The 19,133-nt window shown below is 38.8% G+C and overlaps 1 protein-coding gene across 4 annotated transcripts; it reads right to left on the minus strand.

Moving 5' to 3' along the window:
• Nucleotides 1-893: 893 nt before the first annotated feature.
• MED30 (mediator complex subunit 30) lies at nucleotides 894-14,554 on the minus strand. Of its 4 annotated transcripts, none has more exons than XM_054059609.1 (5): nucleotides 14,425-14,554; nucleotides 13,772-13,977; nucleotides 12,637-12,795; nucleotides 11,230-11,340; nucleotides 894-1,135 (listed from the first exon to the last, which is right to left on the minus strand). In XM_054059609.1, the coding sequence occupies exons 2-5, from the start codon at nucleotides 13,943-13,945 to the stop codon at nucleotides 1,040-1,042; spliced, it is 540 nt and encodes a 179-aa protein (XP_053915584.1). In that variant the 5' UTR covers nucleotides 13,946-13,977; nucleotides 14,425-14,554; the 3' UTR covers nucleotides 894-1,039. The 4 variants fall into 4 exon arrangements, with proteins under 4 accessions (XP_053915584.1, XP_053915583.1, XP_053915581.1 ...); XM_054059608.1 differs by having other exon boundaries at nucleotides 14,331-14,538; XM_054059606.1 differs by having other exon boundaries at nucleotides 14,188-14,538.
• Nucleotides 14,555-19,133: the final 4,579 nt, after the last annotated feature.

The following is a 19,133-nucleotide window of genomic DNA, read 5'->3' on the forward strand; positions in this document are numbered from 1 at the left end:
CAACTTGACAAATATTAACAGTAGAGTGCCCTACGGATTTGTACTGAAACAGTATTGTTTTACACATTCTTTGATCTGGAAAAAGAGACACAGAGTCCACTGGCAGAATCTGCAGATAAGGAAAACTATGAAGAATATTTTCAGGGCTAATGAAAATTGTGAAGGATATCGGAGGCAGAACAAACAAAGACCTGGGTTGATGATTAACTCAAAACGATGAGCTGCTCATATACTCCAAAGTTTTCTAGGACTGGCAGTCATAAGGGAATGATTAATGAGGCATTTATTCGGTGCATTCTGGTAAACAAAACTAGAGCATTTCGACCATACATAATGCTATATGAATACTACTCCACACAACAGCTGAGCAGTAATCAAGAAATTGTATCTACTTTAGTAACTCCATGTTAACGTTGAGGATATACATATATATTCACTTAAAAAGATTAAATTATATCCATAAGAATATAGGGGTAATTTCACACAGCTCTTAATTTTGCTTCAATTTATCTGATATAACACATACCCAGTGAAAGGCTATGGAATAAGATGAACTTACATGGCATTCTAGTTCCCACAATGGGGAAACATATTGAATTGTAATAGCTGATTTTGGTCCTGTAGCTTACTAGAGTAACTCTTCTGTATTGCAACTTTTCTCAACTGTGGAGGTGGTTTGCACTGCAGAATGGTATGAAAAAGCATGTTTTTAAAGCAGTATTAACTGTATTATAAAAAAAAAAACAAACCCACTTCCTTTATAAAAAATATCCATTTGCATAGCAATCTAAATTATCCCTATAAGTTACCAAGTTACATTCAGTATAAATGAAGCACTCAGGTAAAACCTGTAGGATGAATCTTTTATAAAAACAAAGCCAACACCACTGAAGTTACTAAAAAAAAAATTTTAATCTTGAAGACTTTTCAAACATTACTTCAATATGGTTGTAGGCAAACCCATTACTTCTTAGAAAGAAATTAAATATATTCAAACAAATTTGTATCTTTTGCAATTACGAAGTTTGATTTTCTTTGTTCAGTTCCGCATTGCCAACATGGCATTTATGTCCCAAATGAGATTCCGTAACTGATCCATAATCTGCTTCAGCTGCTGATTCTTCTGTTTCAGTTTCTGTGGAAAGAGTCAACTGTAAGCTTTTTTTTGTAATCAGATCAAATAAGGCACTGAGAAATTCAACAGAAGTTGCAGTGTTATGAAATGCTATGTAAATCTTTTTCTCAGCTGTCTGTGAGCAATATTACTGGGATAATACGTACGATTTTATGATCCTCTTTAAAGCACACTCTGAAAATACAAGAAAGCCTCAAAAGTTAAGGACCATTGCTAAAGGGGGAATGTTGTTTGTTTTCACAGCAGCCTTTTCATCAGAACACTTGATCCCTTTAAAAACTGGAAGCTTGTGAGGATTGGTCCTCTCTTTATAAAGTCCAAAAGGCAGCATCTTATGCAGGAAGAAAGAATTTGTAATTTGGGTTAAAAGAGTTCAGGGAAGAATAAAATTAATGTGAATATATATTGTATAACTTGGATGCACAGAAAAATGAGGGATTAACAGTAGAAGTTTCAATAAAGCACAAGGTGCGGATGAAGCCAAGCAAAGTTTTCCAGCCCTTCAGACTATTTAGGTCAACTTTGATGTGCTAAGGAGTCCTGTCTTGAAAAGGATATTTCCCAACCACGCTGAATTCTTTAAAACTGTTATTTGTTTTTGCAAAATGCAGAAGCTTCTGAAGGAACAGAAAACCAGCAACCTTGCTTTTAGTTGGGTGCATAACTTAAAAATTATGTTTTTACAGAAGAAAGATCAGCACATTAAGACCTTCCGTGTTTCACAATAATACACACTATTTGTTGGGTTTTATTTATTTTCCTGCTGAAATAAAAGCTGTCCAGAACAGTTACTCTCTATTGTGAGTAATAACCTATGTCATTAATTCATTCTAATTTGTTGTCAGCCTTCCAACATTACAGATCAAACTATTTATTCATTAGGAAAGTCCAGAATTCCAAGTATAGTGAAAGCACAGGAAAGACTTGCTACCATCAAAAGAGCATAAAGTATCTAAGTGTTTCAGTTCTGACATAACTTTGTTATTTGCACTACACAAATAGCAATACATTAAAAGGGTAACTGGATCAATAGTAACACCAAAGTAACAGGAGCAACCATAAAAAGAAGCAATATCCTGAAAAATCAGTCTCCTGAACTGTCCACAGTTGTCCTGTGGACAACCTACCGATATTTTTAAGTTGGTTTTTAAGCTGGTCAACTAGGAAAAAAAGTCCAGAGGAAAAAAAGGAAGTCTATTCACCTCAGGCTTGTGAAAAAGTCTCAAGTAATATGGTAATTAGGCTTAGATTACATGAGGAATACAGTACTTGGGAAGGGAAATATTCCTGAACAGAGGCTTTGGTGAACAAATTCCCTAGAAGCAGAGGCAACGCTCAATTCCAGACTCCAAAGAAACATGCAAAAAACAGATGTAGGACAGTTCATGTGCACTAATTTGGAATTTCTAATCAAGTATTTCGCAGATTAAAAAGTATTTTAAAGGCAACTATGTGCATTTATCTAACACTTCTTTCTTTTATATTTGCTAGTCTAAGACCTCACAATACACAAAAGAAATCCAGCTCCTAGGGACAAGAGTGGAAACTGAGAAGCACATAGTTACCACAGCATCCAAACGACAGAATTGCAAGTGTCTCCCTACAAAAGCTCATATTATGAAGATCTTGATGCTTAATAAAACACAAGAGGGATGAAATAATCAAGCACGTTCATTCCTGTGTCATTTTAATCATATTTCTGTTTGCCATTCTCATCATTCAATCTTAAAGAAATCAATGAATGCTACTTCAAAACTACCAGTTTAATGCAAGCTGTCCCTCGCTGGTACTGAGGGCACGGCATTTCACAGTTATTCGAAGTCTTCATCAACAAAAACAAAGGCTGAAGGGCCAGTGATAGTTATTCAGGTCACAGAAAGAAAGAACATGACCCTCTGATATGCAGATTGCGTTCTCTCTCCATCCATGTCTAACTGTACTGTTAAATACTGTTACATAGGTACACTCATATGAACTTTACATAAATTACACCCAAAAGACTCATTCTGTGAGACTGTTTTGTTTCTTGTGTGAGTGTTATGAAACTTTAAATTGCTTGATCTTTACTTGATGCTAGGCAAGGGAACCTTCAAATTGGATTTCATTTGTTTTCAAAGCATCTGTAGTATACAAATGTTACTTTATTTATCTGAAGATAATTTTAAATCCCTGTCTTCAGTGAAGAGCTATTTTCTTAGCTCTTCTACTCTACTTTTTCCAGAAACAGAAGAAACATCTAAGATGAGGAACACTCTGGATTCCTAGGTTGAAAAAAACAATATATAGAGGGGGGAAATCCACTTCAGAGACCACGGTCTCTAAATTGAAATGCACATAGTGATCTTTGTTACTAGTCTTTGACCAGTAGTGGTTCACACCACAAAGTACATAATTAGTATGTTCTGCACTACTGGCAGCGTTTAAAACTTTGCTAAGCCAGTAAGAACATCTCACTTAGGTCCAACCTTGGAAAGATGGGTGAAATGGTCTTCTTGGAAACAGGCAAATTCTGTACGAAGCTTCCACAGCAATGAGAAACTTTCATTTGAACAGATTGCTTGCAAACTGTCTCCCACTCTTTCCTCCTTCTACTGAAATCACTTAGTTGAACTCTGGACTGCTTCTCAGGATTAAAAGGTGTATGCAACAAGAAAAGGTACTTCATCCTACATACATGATAAAGCTTCTGAATTTATCTGTTTTAAGATAGCACTGGAAAACTTCTTATATGAGACAGTTTATGATGAGTTTGAGAGACCTAAATTCACCTTATATCTGACAGGCATGTTTCTGCTAGTTGTCTCTGTCAGAAAAGTGATCTGACTGAAAACGAATTCTAAGCAGACTCCACTGGTGATACTAATTTTCAATGGGATTAACTATCCATTTTGACAGACGCTGCAAGTACTACAGCCAGCACAATGGAGTTAGCAAAGACTGCACCTTCCAGCAGCCAACAAGATCTTAGTAGGCTTAGGTCAGGAAGGTTATTTATGAAAACAAGTACAGAAGCACAAAACCCACAGAAATGAAACAAAGCAGGAGAACGATAACACGCATCCAGAAAATATCTGTCTTTCAAGGAAGATGCCACAAAGAACCTGTTTCATACAGGTATGGGTTCAGTTGGACACAGTGATTTCAACTCCGACCACAACAATTTTTTACTTAAGCTCATTTTTGGTTCACTTTCAATTTGTTTGAAATCATTGCTGTCTAAATCAATGCAGAACCTTCTATTAGAGATGTATCAGAACTTTCCTTTGCACACAGTGTTCCGATCTCTCTCCTCATCTTAAGCTCATCTATCTTTCACATTTTAAAATTAAACATCACTATGAGTCATTATTCTGCACTCAATCAATTTGTTAGAAGTCCTTAGACAAAGACAATAGTGTAAACACTATGCAAGAGCAGGATTATGTTCCCATGGATGCCTGTAAAAACATCCAAAATACTTGCCTGTGTTATACAGGCACTTCTGCTTAAGATCAAAAAAAAAAAAAAACAAACAAAAACCAACCAACCAAACAAAGAGGTGTTTCCATATTGAAAATCTTATATAAGACGACCATGCTCTTGAATGCTGTGTCAGCTAGTTTTTACCTGTTCTGTTCAAGATCTACAACAGTACAGGACAGAGTTACAGCTAAGCTCAATAAAGCATTAAAAATTAATAACAGTAGTACCTTTACTTGCATAAATCTCAGCAGAACTAAATCAATTATGTTTACTTTGTTGATTATGACTCTACTATGGAGAGAACTTGCATTATCTTCTTTTTCATGAGCGTATTACTCCTTTTGACCATTAAAACTGCTGTAGGAAGTGATTGTTGAAAATCTTAGGAAGGAGACAGTGGCCCCTACTTTTCCATGTAAGTCAAATTCAAGAAATTTCTGATCCAGTGGGAGGTATCCCTGTCCACAGCAGAGGGGTTGGAATTTGATGATCTTTAAGGTCCCTTCCAATTCAAATCATTCTGTGATTCTATGAAACAGAATGTTTGTGTAGAAAGTGCAGCCTGCCCTGCCATTTAACACTGTTCTTTTTCAAAGTGACTCCTTCCTAAGGAACGCTCTGCAGTAAGGAGGTGGAAAAATCCTCTCTCTTTTTTTTCCCTTCACTTTTATAGTCAAAAGATTTACAATGTTATATGCATGCAGCAGGGAAGAAAAATGATAGTAAAAATGCCTCAACACTTTGTGCAAACTCTCTTAAAGCAGCCAGGTGATGTTCTAACTACGGCTACTCAATTGATACCAAAGTCCACTTCCCATCACAATAAATTCACATATACATCTATTTATAGTATTTTTTTCAAATGGATAAAAATTATTCATTACTAATACACTAATTGCTGTGCAATTAAACATTAACACATTCACTGTTCAGTAACTACAGCTTTTCCTGACGCTATTCACAGGTCTAAGTGTTCTGATTGTACTGGAAATGAGAGACTGGGTTTTCTGCCTCCTTCCTCACCTGATAGATGAAAAGAAAACTGTTCCTTCCGCAGGCACAACTCTCATTGCTGAAACAAGCAGAGGCACAGGTGACAGCCTGTGCTCAATACTTTTCGTGTATTGAACCAGACAGCAATTGCATGTATTCACTGCTCTGTTGTTCACAGAGTAAGTGTGTTCATTAAATAAGTGGATGGTTGCTTCATAACAATTACTTATCATTCAATGTTTAAGTCTGAGGTCTTATTTACCGAGTACCCTCTCAGCTATGTAGCTTGTAATGTAATGGAATTATCTATTACCCAAGGTGCTTCTCCTTCACACTCCTCAGTGTTACATCCCTGTTCTTAACATGAAAATCAGACATATGTACAGCCCTCATGGCAAACTAAACCACAAGAACATTATGGATAGAACTGGAGTGCCCACTGACTTTGCCCAGACACATCTAAGATTCAAGTCCATCGCTAACCTCTGTATTTTAACAGCTTCCCACATATTCAAAGGAAAGCTATCACCAACTACAAGAGGAAAAATAACTACTGCAGACATTTTGTGGCAGACACATGAAATAAAATCCAGTTCTCGAGATCAACATTCAATTATTTACTACTCGCATTAAATCCTTCCTTCTTATTCCCAAATTCCCTGCTTATTCAATACCCTCATGCAAGTTACACAATACATAAACCAGGATTCTTATAATCTTATTTATCACAACACTGATTCAATCTAAGCAGTGCCTAGTCTGCAACAGAAGTAGACTAGCTCAAGGACACTTCCAGAAATGAAAGCAAGAAGGGATGGGAGGGGGAAGGGAAGAAGAGGAACCAAACGTGATAATCTAATAACGGTTGTATAACACGCATTTAAATGAGGACAAAAGGGGACAACTGGGATTGCAAGGACAGCTTTAAGCTTTGTGTTTATGAATGTTTCTCAACTTTCAAACCATGATATCATTTTGATATAGGAAACTGCATGAAAAATTTTGCATTTTATATGAAACTGAAAAGGAAATATTTCACTATATGGAATAAAATGCACCTGAGTGTTGAGAGAGCTGGCTGATAACAAGACCACTCTACATAATTTTCTACCAGAGATAGAGAAAAGAGTCTGGATAAAAAAGGAAACACCTCAACTCATCTTTGAGAAATGCAAGGAGGGAGATGCAGAGAAACATGGAAGCTACAGGCCGTTCAGCCTAACCTCAGACCCCAGAAAGACCGCGCAGAAAATTCTTCTGCAAGTCATGTCCAGACACAAGAACAAGATGACCAGGATCAGTCATCTTGGATTTACCAGAGGTGTTGTGCCTGATCAACATGACAGCCTTCTGTTGAGAAATGACTGTCTGTGTGGCCAAGGGGAGAGCAAGGGTTTTATTTACTTTCATATTAGTCAGGCTTTTGATACAGTCTCTCAAAGTATCCTTGTGGCTAAGTTGAAGAGATGTCGTTTATACAGCTGATGGAAAACTGGCTAGACTACTGGATTCTAAATGTTGTATTGGCAGTATTAAGAAGACGTTGGCAGCTGGTCAGTCTTGGTATTTCTCAGGATTGACATGAAGGTCCATATTCTTAATACCCTCATGAATGACTTACCCACACTTAACGACCTAATCACTGTATCAAAGTATCAAATTCGTGGACAACATCGAACTCGGGGAAGTGGTCAATACACTCAGTGGTAGGATGTCCAGTTCAGAGGGATCTCGACAGGTGGGGAAGGTCGGGCCAACACCTATCTCAGCAACTTCAATTAAAGCAACATCCTACATCTGAAAACTGCACAATCTCATACAACAGCATAGGCAGAGGGTGGAGTGAACAGAAAGCCGATCTGCAGAAAAGTCTTTTTTTGAACTTTGTGACAAGTTGAACATGAGTCAGCAGTGGAGCTTTTTGCAACAATGAACACTAACTGCATACTGCACAATGTGTGTATATTAGCAAGAGTGTACCGATCAGGTCGAGTAAAATTATTCTCCTCTTTATGGCTCTGAAGAATGATTGTCCAGTTTGGGGCTCAATACTAGCATACTGAAGAATGTCTAGTAGAAGGCCACCAAGACAATTAAGAGTTAGATTTGTTCTGCTGCAAGCAGGGAAGGCTAAGGCAGAATTGTGATGCTATCTTCAGCAACCTAATGAATATCACAGAAAAGATAAAGCCGGACTCTTCTTGAATGTATGCAGCATAAGAATGAGCAGCAGTGGACAAGAGTTACAACAAAGAAAATTCCAATATAACATTAGGAAAACTTTCATAGTGAAAGCTGACAAACCCTTAAGAATGGCCCTGAAAGGGTAGAATTTCCATCCTTACAGATATTCAAAATGCTACTGGATACAAGCCTGATCAGCTCAACCAAACTTTGATAGTTGGCCCTGCTTTGAGTTGAGTTTCAGTGAGTTGCCAGACCTCTCATTGAGCCTAAATTCCTCTGATTCTACCACTGCAAAGAATCAGTTTGGGTACCCAAAACAGGATGGAACTGCTTTTAGTGCATATTTGCTAAGAAGGCGTCCAAATAAACAATTCTTCCTGTCTTGTTAAAGTGTTCCTTGGTACACATTCATATTTGGGGTGAAAAAGGACTCTACAAGTGAAAAAACACAAATACATGCAAATAGCATGAAAGATAGTTTAGAAGTTACGCAAGTTTTCAGCGTAGTCAGAAGTGTGCTATTTCACATAATTTCATTTTCACCCAAATGTATCGAAACTACTAATTATGTGACGCTTTTTCCTAAGTGCTTCATTTGAAACCAGCATCCAAAACCCCAAAGCTGTACTTGCTACATTTCTAAAAACAAGCAGTAAAGAAAACTGCTGATAAGGTGGCAACACAAATTAGTGTTTTCAGTCTGTGATTTGGTATTTTCTGTTCTAAGTCTGTCAAATATAAGACCATGGACCCAAGGTGAGCTTGACACCTTGGAAATATTATGCATGACGCTGTACTTACAAGGTAAGAAGCTTGTAGATAGAACATTGAAGACTCAAAAAATATGAAGACAAGGGAGAACAATTTGGTAATAGCTTCCAATTGTTTTAAATAGTACCTATGTTCAATGAAAACTGGATCAGGACTTGTATTAGTAGACCAGTGCAAATGCTCAAGTGATTCTGGAACAGTGAATCCATTTATTCTTGAAGACTCAATCACCTCAACAATTTACAAACCCAGAAAGCAAATACGGATAAAAGGAATAAACAAAGTTTTGGAACCGCAGGAGAGAACTGTTTAGTACAAAAGGTAGAGGTAGTCAGTGCTCAATAAATAGTTTGGGTTTTTTTTTAATAATTGTGCATTCCTCTTAGAAACTGCTGGCAAAAATCCCTTTTGTTTCTAAGCTTAATAGGTTTTATTTAAGCCTACACTAGCTAAATATTACTGAATTGCTGGGACAGAAATTCATTACCTTGTAAACTGATCTACACTTTAAATTAATGGACAAGTACTTCTTAGGCAAGGTAGGGGCATCAAACCTTCTGACCTAAATGAGAAGTCTAATATAGCAGAGTAAATAAACAAATTAGACCAAAAGACGTCATTATAGAGTAAACTGACATCAAAAGCTACTGCAGTACTTTGGAGCTCTGCTACATCAGCAGGTTCTTCTGCCCCAAGGGTGAGGTGATAAGTATAGGAAACACACAATGCCTCTCTCCTCTTCTACTGAGGATGACTCCTCCCAGACAACTGTGCTAGCAGAGCAGAGGTGATACGTTTCAAGCCAGTGGGTACTGGAAGGATGTTTTTGTATGAGAATATATGATCCACAAGGTTTCTATGATCTACTAGTTTGGGTGTGCTCCATGCTACAAGGTAGTCTCTCACATACATAGAGCCACTAAAGAGATCAGACTGGTTGGGAAGTGACAGGAAGAAGGGCAAAATTAAGAGACCCGTGAATAGTCTAAGAACTCAAATGTCTCAATAGTGTCAAAGTATTGGGTAATTACAATAATGCTTTTTTATATTATCAGTAACATGTTAGACTGAAAAGATAATTCCTATTGCAGCAAAAGGGATTAGGTGAAGCAGGACAACCAGCTGAAGGGAGAAAAAGACAGAAAAAACCAGTCATGCTGGTTTCTCTGTCACAGCATTTTCATAAACACAAAAGACAAAATTCAGTGTGCTTTCAAAATTAAGAAGCTTACATTGTTTTTGCAGCAGTTAGTAAATATTTGTCCACAAAAATGCTAAATAAAGGAAGTTCAACTATCTTCTGAAGATTTACTGTGGAAAATCTGGAAATCAGATCTAGGCATTTAAGTGTAAATACAGGATGTCAGAGCAGATCTAAGTGAATGTTTGCATACGTTCTTAATTATCAGTTTGCTACCAATGGTCCTGTAATGTCTAAAACCTTTTTAAGGTTTAGAACTCATGATAAACATTCACGAAATTCTTCTCACAAGATCACACCAAGGAGGTTTAAAAACATATTAGCATACAAGTAGAACAACAAGGGCAAAACCACGTCATAAAACCATCAAAGAAAGCAACTATGGACACTTACGCTTATTAAAACTTCAAAGACTGCAAACGTGCATAGATTCACAGTACAACATTACATACAATACAATACATGCAATTCTGCTACATCAGCACTGAACAGAAAGAATACAACAGGACAGCTGACAACTGTATTTTTCTACATAAATGGGTTATGAAAATTTTGATACATCTCTAATTGTTGAAGACAAATTGAAATATCAGAATTATTTCAAAAGTTGAAAATCCACCAATTATTCTCTCCATAAAGAAGTATATCACTCATTTATTTCCTTTTTTGGGTTATTTTTGTAGATTATGCTGCCTTTTTACTAAACATTTACAGCTATTACAGCTACAGAAGTATTTAATTAATTCTATCTTTGTACTTCACAGACTGAAGAAACAATGTTCAAAATTGTGCTCTGGGAAACCTACATATTTTTAATCTCATATTACATTAGCATTTACTACATATTTATTTTTAGATTTGAATCCATATTTAGTAATCGTACTCAACTGCATAATGCCACTCAAACTGAAAATTTAACAGCATCTTTAATGCTGTTATACAGCATCTTTAAAAATGTGCAGTATATACAGCACATTCTTCCTGAATGTGTCAAGATTCAATAAAAGACACATTTAACAAAAGGAATGGTCTTTCCCAAACTGTCAAAATACAGAAAGCAGCCCTGAAAATCCTTAAACAACTCACATCACTGTGATAATATTTACACATCTGATGAGCAATACCCATCCTTTTAGTGCCTAAGGTTTAAAGAGAAGTTAAGTTCAACAGGCACCTTACCTAGATCTCTACTGCCAATGTTTAGTGGGTGAAGCATAAAACATAATACATTTAGAAGAATATATAACAGTTTAAAAAGAGGCACAAGCTAAAACTGCCAGGAAACAACCTCTACAGCTAGAGAGACAGCTAAAAAAATTGCTTGCTAAAAGGCAAGTCTGAAATAGTTCCACGCAAGAAGTATTTTTTACCAAATCTGACGGTAGCCATCACACATGCTGCTTTAGTACAGCAAGCTAGAAATGTAAGCTTTGTAATGACAAAGTGACAGTTTTATACAAATTAATTTCAACTTTGTTACCTTATTTACTTCCATGATTTCCCTTCTCTCTTCACTAGCAAAACGAAGCTGACTTGCAGCACCGCGATCATCATGCTTAGAGCCATCTTCTTCAACATATGGAATAAGTTGCTGTGAAGGCAAGAAACATCAGCTCAAAAAAAAGGAAAAAATAAATAAAAAAGGAAAGAAAATCAGGAGATAAATAAAGTACTACTATTTTGTCCAAAGATTACCACTATAGATAAAGGGAAGCCTTGTAATCGATGCAAATGAGCAAGAAGACATTAGTTTAAAAGTCTGAGAGCAGGCTGCTCATTGAATGCATATCAACTTGTTACTTAGGTTTGTAATGTTACAAAGCATGCAGCAGCATCCAGCAGCATTGTGAATTGGATTTTTTTTTTCATCCTGGTAACAGGAAAAAAATGGGAAAATGAAAAAAATAACCAAACCACCAAATCTAACAAACCACGTAAAAAAAGTTTTATTTTTTTAATGGGAAAGTTATCTTACTCCATTGCTTGCTGTAAAGTTTCTGAATACCCTTCTCTGAAATACGTGGCAGTAACTGCTTGACAGAAATAGATCAGTAGTCTGGAATGGACTATACAGAACGGAGTCCCTCATTTCTTTGTTCCTGTTCAGTGAAGAGACTCAATTATAAAACAACATGCTTAAATTACTAAAAACTCAGTGGACAACCAGAACTCCCTTAATAGAGTTGCCTCAGAATCCAAAGGTAGTCCAGTAATTAAAGAACTTCACGGTTCTTTAATAATGCTGTAGTAACTCAAATCATAACACAAAACAGTTTTTAAGAGTATTACTAGGAATTAGAAACAATGCAATTCATGAGGAAAAATTAATAGGAAAAGCTCTGGCCAATCCTCCTTCCTCTAAGTCTTACACTATTCACTTTTCTATCACCAGTGTACATTCAGATTTGGTTCAGATTGGCTCAGCAGGTTAAGGGTAGCTGGGGACTGTGGAGGCACAGACTGATGGCCAGCACTAGGGAATAATGCTTATTACTCAGAGAGCCAGACTGGTAGGGAATGGTTTAAAGCAGTTTTTTCTCACTAAAACAACCCCTTTAAAAAAAAAAACTTTCCCTGATCCTTTTTTTTTTCACCCGGGGGAAACAAACTGGTGAATGTAACAAGAAGCCTGAGCAAAAAGGCTAAAATTTTAAGTAAATTTTAATTTCAAAATTGGATCCCTCCCAAGTGGTAAGAATTGATGTTCATGTGAAAACCTCATAATCTTTCAACCACCTCCAAATAAACAGAATTCAGTCCACTAAGCAATTCCAGTCTCTCTTAAAACTTTTTTATTATTAGCTTCTTGGATCTCACAATGGATGATATACTAAGCAGAGAGCGGTTATTCTGATTTGTACTTACTTATATGAATAAAGATACTTACTTCTATGGGAATAGGATCGAGCCCAGCACAGTTTTCATTGCATTTGTCATAGACTAGTCTCAGTTTTCTGAAGAGTATCGATAGCTGACGGAGATGTTCCTGCAGCTTTCCCAGTCTGTCTTGATACGTTCCAGTATGATAAGTGACACCATTCGGTAACTTAGAGAACCAAAACCCCAAACCGTTACAAATATTACATTACAGTTTCTGTCACAGGAACTAAAAAAACCCTAAAATAAATCGGGGGGGTGTGTGTGTATATTTTAAAATATGATAATCACATTATACTCGCAGAAATCACAGAAATTTCTACATTCTTTACTAGCAAAATTATGTATTTTATCCACCAAATCACTGCTGTCATACAGCTTCAAGCATTCTATGTTTTTGTCATTTTCAGTGTCTCTGTAACTCTCCAGTGAGTGTCTTCAAAATGCTTTAGCATGACACTATTGTTATCTGTTACGAGCATTACACTGTGAGACTTTGTTTCTCAAACACAGGTCACAATTTAAAAATGCAATCAAAATGAACTCCAAGTTACCAAAACTCTCAAGTACATATACCTATAAGCGAGATAATTACACAAGGAAACTCGTAGTGTCAACAAACCACAAAGGGAATGGGAGAGATTATCTTTTGCTCTCAACAGAGCAACAAAACAAGAGTCTGTACATTTTCTCAATAAGTAGTTACAAATAAGGATAATTTCCACTTTAATAACAAAAAGAATGTCACAAAGTTCTAGGTGGAAAATATTAAAAAAAAAAAATCAATGAAAATTCCTCTAAAATTACTCCCCAGATGTTATCAAAAAATAGGAAATGTAACAAGCATATAAACAGACTATACTATTCATGAACGAAACCACAGATATTACATGTATTTAGAATTTATGCCATTTATTGCAGGGGTGATAACAATTCAGCATTTTTGAATGTTTTCCACCTTCACTTAATGTACAGGAGTAAACAAATATATGAGTAGTACTCACTTCGTCAATCAACTTCCTTTCTCAAAGCAGTTTGTTTGAGTTTTGTATTTAGAAGTCCTAAGTTACGTCCTGCACCTACAAATACTGACAGCTGGTGGTAAAAACATGGGAAGATGAGGACTATAAAAAGTTATGTCTCACCTGCATGTTCCTCAGTAATTGGAAGATTTCCATGGTTCGGAATACGATGTCCTGCACGGTCTCTTGGCCAATTCGACAGAGAGAAGCCGTGTTTACCTCCCTAGCTGCTTGTGCCTGTGTCCCTGAGAAAGCACCGGGCGGCATGCCCGCCCCGGCCAGGGGGGGAGTTGACATTTTGTGACGTTACCCAGTTCCACCGAGCCCAGCTGCACAAAGAAGTTAAGACATTATGATTAAGTACTTGCTTGAGGCTATCACAATAAACAAACTTCCGTGCTGTGGCTACACCGTTCCTCCCCCACCAGGAGGAGGCAACATCGTGCCTTTCCCCCCTACCCGGGAGGAAGCTACTCCGTTCCTTTCCTCTCCCTGGGACGAGGTTACCCCGTTCTCTTCTCCCCCTGGGACGAGGCTACCCCGTTCCTTTCCTCCACTCGTGGTCCTATAAGCCAGCTCAAGCGTTAACAGGCGGCTCAGCGCAGCGCCCTTTGCTTCGTGTCCCGCTCCCTCAAGCACTACTGCTTCGCAGGGCGCTGAAGCGGGGGGGGGCTCCTCGCACCCCGTCCCTCAGCGAGGCCACCGGGCGGGACGGGCCCGGCCCCCTCCGTCACAGGACGGACACGGGAACCGCAGCCCTCCTTCTCCAGCCCCACCGGAGCCTCCCCAGCCTGCAGGGCCGCTCAGGAGCCTCCACGCCGGGCTCGCCGTGCAGCAACCCCAAATCCGTTACTGAGGAAGCGCGCCACCGGAAGCGCTCTGTGAAGCGGAGGGTGTGAGGCGGAAGTGACGTTGCGGCGTCACGTGGGGCTGGGCGGTGAGGCTGTGGGTGTGCCTCCTCGCGCCTCGGTCGCTTAGCGCCGTGTCCGCCGAGGGGTCACCGGGGGGAAGTCGCGCTGCGGGGCTGGGTCACTTTGCTGGCTCGACGAATCGAATGAGGGCTTGTGGGCAAGTCGGAGTCGAGAGGTGTCAGCCCGGGGCCGTGGAAGGTTGGGTCAGGATCTTAGCGCCCCATCCAGCTCTGGAGTCCTCAGCACAGGGGAGTCATGGGCCTGTTGGAGTAAGGCCAGAGGAGGGCCACGAAAATGATCAGAGAGATGGAACGCCTCTTCTGTGAGATCAGGCTGAGAGAGTTGGGTTTTTTATCCTCTCCAGGGAGACCTTATTGCAGCCTCTCAGTACTTAAAAGGCACTTTATATGAAAGATGGGTTAAACTTTTTAGCAGAGCCTGTTGTGATAGGACAAGAGGTAATGGTTTTAAACTTAAAGAGGGTGTATTGAGACTAGATACAAGGAAGAAATGTTGGTGATGAAAGACTGGAACAGGCTGCATGGAGAGGTGGTTGGTGCCCCATCCCTAGAAATGTTCAAAGTGAGGTTGGATGGGGCTCTGAGCAATCTGATTTTGAGTTGAAGATGTCCCTGCCCATGGTAGGGGTTTGGCCTGGGTGATCTTTAAGTGTCCCTTCCAACTGAAACCATTCTGTGATTATATGATGATTACATGAAGTCGCACCACCCCTGTAGTGAAGGTGAGGATTTGGACACACCAGTTTTAGCATGTCATGTTGGCAAATTGCTGATTATCTGTTTTGCAAGTTACATATATGTGACTATACATGGGAACAGCTATTGATTTTATACCTTTGTAAGTGTACTACTGTTACTTCTTGCATAGATGCATTTTTGCTAGTATGGAAAACCCTTATTCTTTGCCTGTATCACAGTATTTCCGTGAGTGTAAAACACTTCTATGTTGTCCACCCAATGTGCTTGTACTACACCATACAGTGGAATTTGTGCAGTTTGGAAGTGCAGGCAAGACCTCCTGTGTGAGGAAGAAGAAACAGCCTCAGAAGGAAACCAGGCAGGTCCTTGAGGGCTGATAGATATGGATTGTCTGTACTTCTTGTTAGTACGTGCTGTCTGCCTGTATAATAAAAAAAAAATCATATGCAAAAAATCAGTAAATGCCAAATTTTCTGGTTTTGCAGTTGATATCACACCCAGGATTCTGTTTGGGTGATTTTGACAATAAGTACCTGAAAGTGCAGAAGAGAGCATTTATATATCTGCAGTTTCTTACAGATTCTGAGGAAGTACAGTCTTAAAGTACTTGTGCTATATTAAAACTGATGTTATGAATGATCTTTTGTGTGAAATGCATTGCATTTGTAATGCTGTAAAAATAAATCACAGTTTTGATGCGTGATGTACAGCCTTTGTTAAAGAAAGGAAAAACCACTCAAGGAACATTCAGGGACAGAACCGTACAAACTTGCTGTGAGAGGCATTTTGCTGCAGAAAACATTTTTTACTTCAGGAACAGATTAATGAGGGGAAACGCCACCCCCTTCCCTAAACTGAAGGATTTTGCTGCCTGGCTAAATTCTCTATAACACACTGCTTTAGCCAAGGCACAATATAAATGATTCTGAAGTATTTTAACAAGTATTTTATCATAAAAGCTATAAAAATGGTTTCTTAAATGGATAGAGAAAAATTGTTTATTAAAAAAAGGGGGATATTTTCAGACATCAAAAAGACATTCTATGGTGTCTGCCCAGACAATGCTTGGGAAGAGCACCCCTCAGAGGGTTTGTAAGGGCTTGTGTGAGGGCTTGCATTGCAGTTCATTGTACATGAAGGAAATGGTGCAAGAACTGTCCAGGAGTTGAGCACAAAGAATAATGTTTTCCTCTTTTGATTGCACGCCCAAGAGCTCTGTTCACACTGCCTAACTTGCTGCCTGAAGTCCGATAGCCTAAGAGTAATGAACGGTTATTCAGACCACCTACTATTCAGGGCTGCCAGACGCTCTCCGTGTACAGCCATATCCTGAAGTATATGACTGTCACGTACAGTAGGCAGTTGAAATACAGAGCCAAGCCTGTGTGCAAAGGGTGCTGAAGAACGTTGCTAGGAGGCCTAATGTTCTTCACTGCCAGTTGGTGGAACCATCTAATTCTGATTTTCACTCCTTGACAAAGGAATCTCCTCCTTTTAGATAAGGAATGTTTTCTTGGTTGAATGAGAAACAGATGAATATATATTTTGCTTTATAAAAGTAATCTGTTAAGCAGCCAATGTCTGATTTCAGCTTGGGCCAAGTACTTTCATCTGGAAGGTGTCCAAATCAGACAGTTCATATTTCACATCCATTTCAATTTCTATGGCATCAGTTCAACCAATGTCTTAGGATGCTGCAGCCTTTATTATTGGCTTATAGAGAAGCTACAAGAGAAGTAACAAGGAGCATATGTCAACAAATAATATTCTAGTCCAATCAATTTTAACCCAAATCTGAAATTATGATTCTTCAAAAAAGGGTGACTTCTACAGTGATTATCATTTTCACAATTATAGTGGTTTATGATTTTTTTATATTTTAAGAGGTTCTCTCTCATATACCCTGAGAAATTCTGAAGATGATGTGGCTATGTTCTGTTAGAGACAGTCCTCAGTAGTGGGGTAGGAGGATAGTTGTTGCTTTTGTTTAAACAATTTTCTGTAAATTGGTCGATATGCCTGTAAGACAATATAAGCCATTCTATTTAAAAATAAACAGAACTTATGGAATTCCTAGATCATTCTTTTTTCCTCTAATAAAAGAAGAGCATACATCCTCCCAAGTCTTCTCACTCTATTCCTTAGCAGCAGTGCTTGAATACTACTCTGAGGGTGACAGATGGGTGTAGGGGAAACGTGTTAACCAGGAAAGGACTTTTGTTCTCAGTCCTGTCCCATTCAGTGTTTACGTGTGGATTCAAGGAGAAATAGTGGGGCTTTGTGGAACCTTTGCCAACAATGAGCAGAGAAGCCATGATTTTACTGTTAGCAAGCTGTGATATCTAGCAGCAGAGCACATAACTTTTTTAGTATGTGGCAAACACAGGCAGTTGAGTTGGGTGGAATTTAATTCAGTGGAGATTACATTTATAGGCCAAAAGAAACAGTTGTGGACTGTGATTAGGTGAGGCTGATTGTGGGTTTGGGTTTTTTTTGTGTGTGGGTGGATTTTTTTGTGGCAGTGTTTTTCCCCACCCAGGCAAGTATTTTCGTGGACTGTAAAGGCAGCCATTTAGAGGGAAACAGGCTCATCCACAGTAGTGCAAGGTAAAATTGAATAAATTAGATCGGAACAGATCCCAGAATATCAGAGCAAAGGGCAATACTCCATGAGGCTGGATACAGCTGTTTTCTGGATAGAGGGGAAGCTGGGGGTTGGGAAATTATAACCTCTCTGCCCTTAAGTGATGCTGTTACACTGTCCTTTTGTGCTGAAGGTGGTAGGAGGGCAGCAAGAAATGAAGATGGAAGGAGTTCAGTCTCCCTGGTTGTGTCTTTTCTCCTGCACCCTCTACATATCCCTAAGCAAATTTGTCTGTAGCTGCAATGTGTTATTGGGACCTTCTGCTGTGGCACAGAGAAGGATGAGCATCATGGCTACTGGATTTCTTACAGATAGTAGCCTACTTCAGTGTTTAACCATAGCCAAGCCTCTGCATGTTCCCAGAGTGCTCAGAAAAACGAATCTATTGAACTCTAATTTCAGCATGGTCTTATGTGGTGGAGTGGGTGCTAGGTGCCCACTCAGTTGCTCTCTGTCTTCCTTCTCCACAGGACAGGAGAAGAAGATGAGATGAAAAATTTGTGGGTCAAGATAAAGGCGGTTTAATGAAAGAAAGCAAAGGAAGTGTGTGGAAGCAGAGTCCGGCCATTTTTCATAGGCTAATCCAAATGACACTGACAAGTATCCTCTTACAGAATAGATCGTCTCAGGACCTGCATTGCCTCCGTAACTCAGAGTCACGTCCATTTCCTGTAATATGAAAACACAGTAAACTTCACAAGCATTAACAGATGATAGGGAAATCAGGTGAAGTGTAATGTTTCAGTGTACATTTGGGAAGCTTAAAGCTTCAAGAACCTTTTTGATTTTCATTTTGTGGTGGGTCCTTCACACCCATTTCTTGATCTTGAGAGGTGTGTTACATCATAACTTTCCTGTTACTCTAAAGTTTGTTTTTTGATCCTCAGCTGAGAAATATTGCCCTTGCCCCATTTTGTGTTCCTTTAAATGCTAAGGAACTGGTTTTGCATTCAGTCCTTTCTGGCATGAAGATTGTTGAAACATCCTTCCCCATGTTTTGCATAATGGGCAGTTACACCTGCTGGTCTGTACTCTCACCCTTACTGTGACAGAATAACAAAGAAGGACATAACGGCAAGTCCCCAGACTTTCTCCAGGGTATTCTAATGCAAAAATCCTTCTCATCCTCCTGCTTTAGCAGTCTTTCAGTTGCTTTTCTCCGAAGAGACATTGTGGAGTCCCAACACAATCTCAACATTGTGACTTTAGAC

Source organism: Cuculus canorus, chromosome 2, assembly GCF_017976375.1.
Source record: "Cuculus canorus isolate bCucCan1 chromosome 2, bCucCan1.pri, whole genome shotgun sequence".
Lineage (NCBI taxonomy): Eukaryota > Metazoa > Chordata > Aves > Cuculiformes > Cuculidae > Cuculus > Cuculus canorus.

Excerpts from the sequence above, each read along its gene's own strand:
- MED30 (XM_054059609.1), bottom strand. The coding sequence starts at position 13,945 with ATGTCAACTCCCCCCCTGGCCGGGGCGGGCATGCCGCCCGGTGCTTTC. Across the intron at positions 12,796-13,771 it reads AATTACTGAGGAACATGCAG|TTACCGAATGGTGTCACTTA; the intron begins GTGAGACATAAC and ends TGGTTCTCTAAG. Across the intron at positions 1,136-11,229 it reads AAATCATGGAAGTAAATAAG|AAACTGAAACAGAAGAATCA; the intron begins GTAACAAAGTTG and ends CTCTTTCCACAG.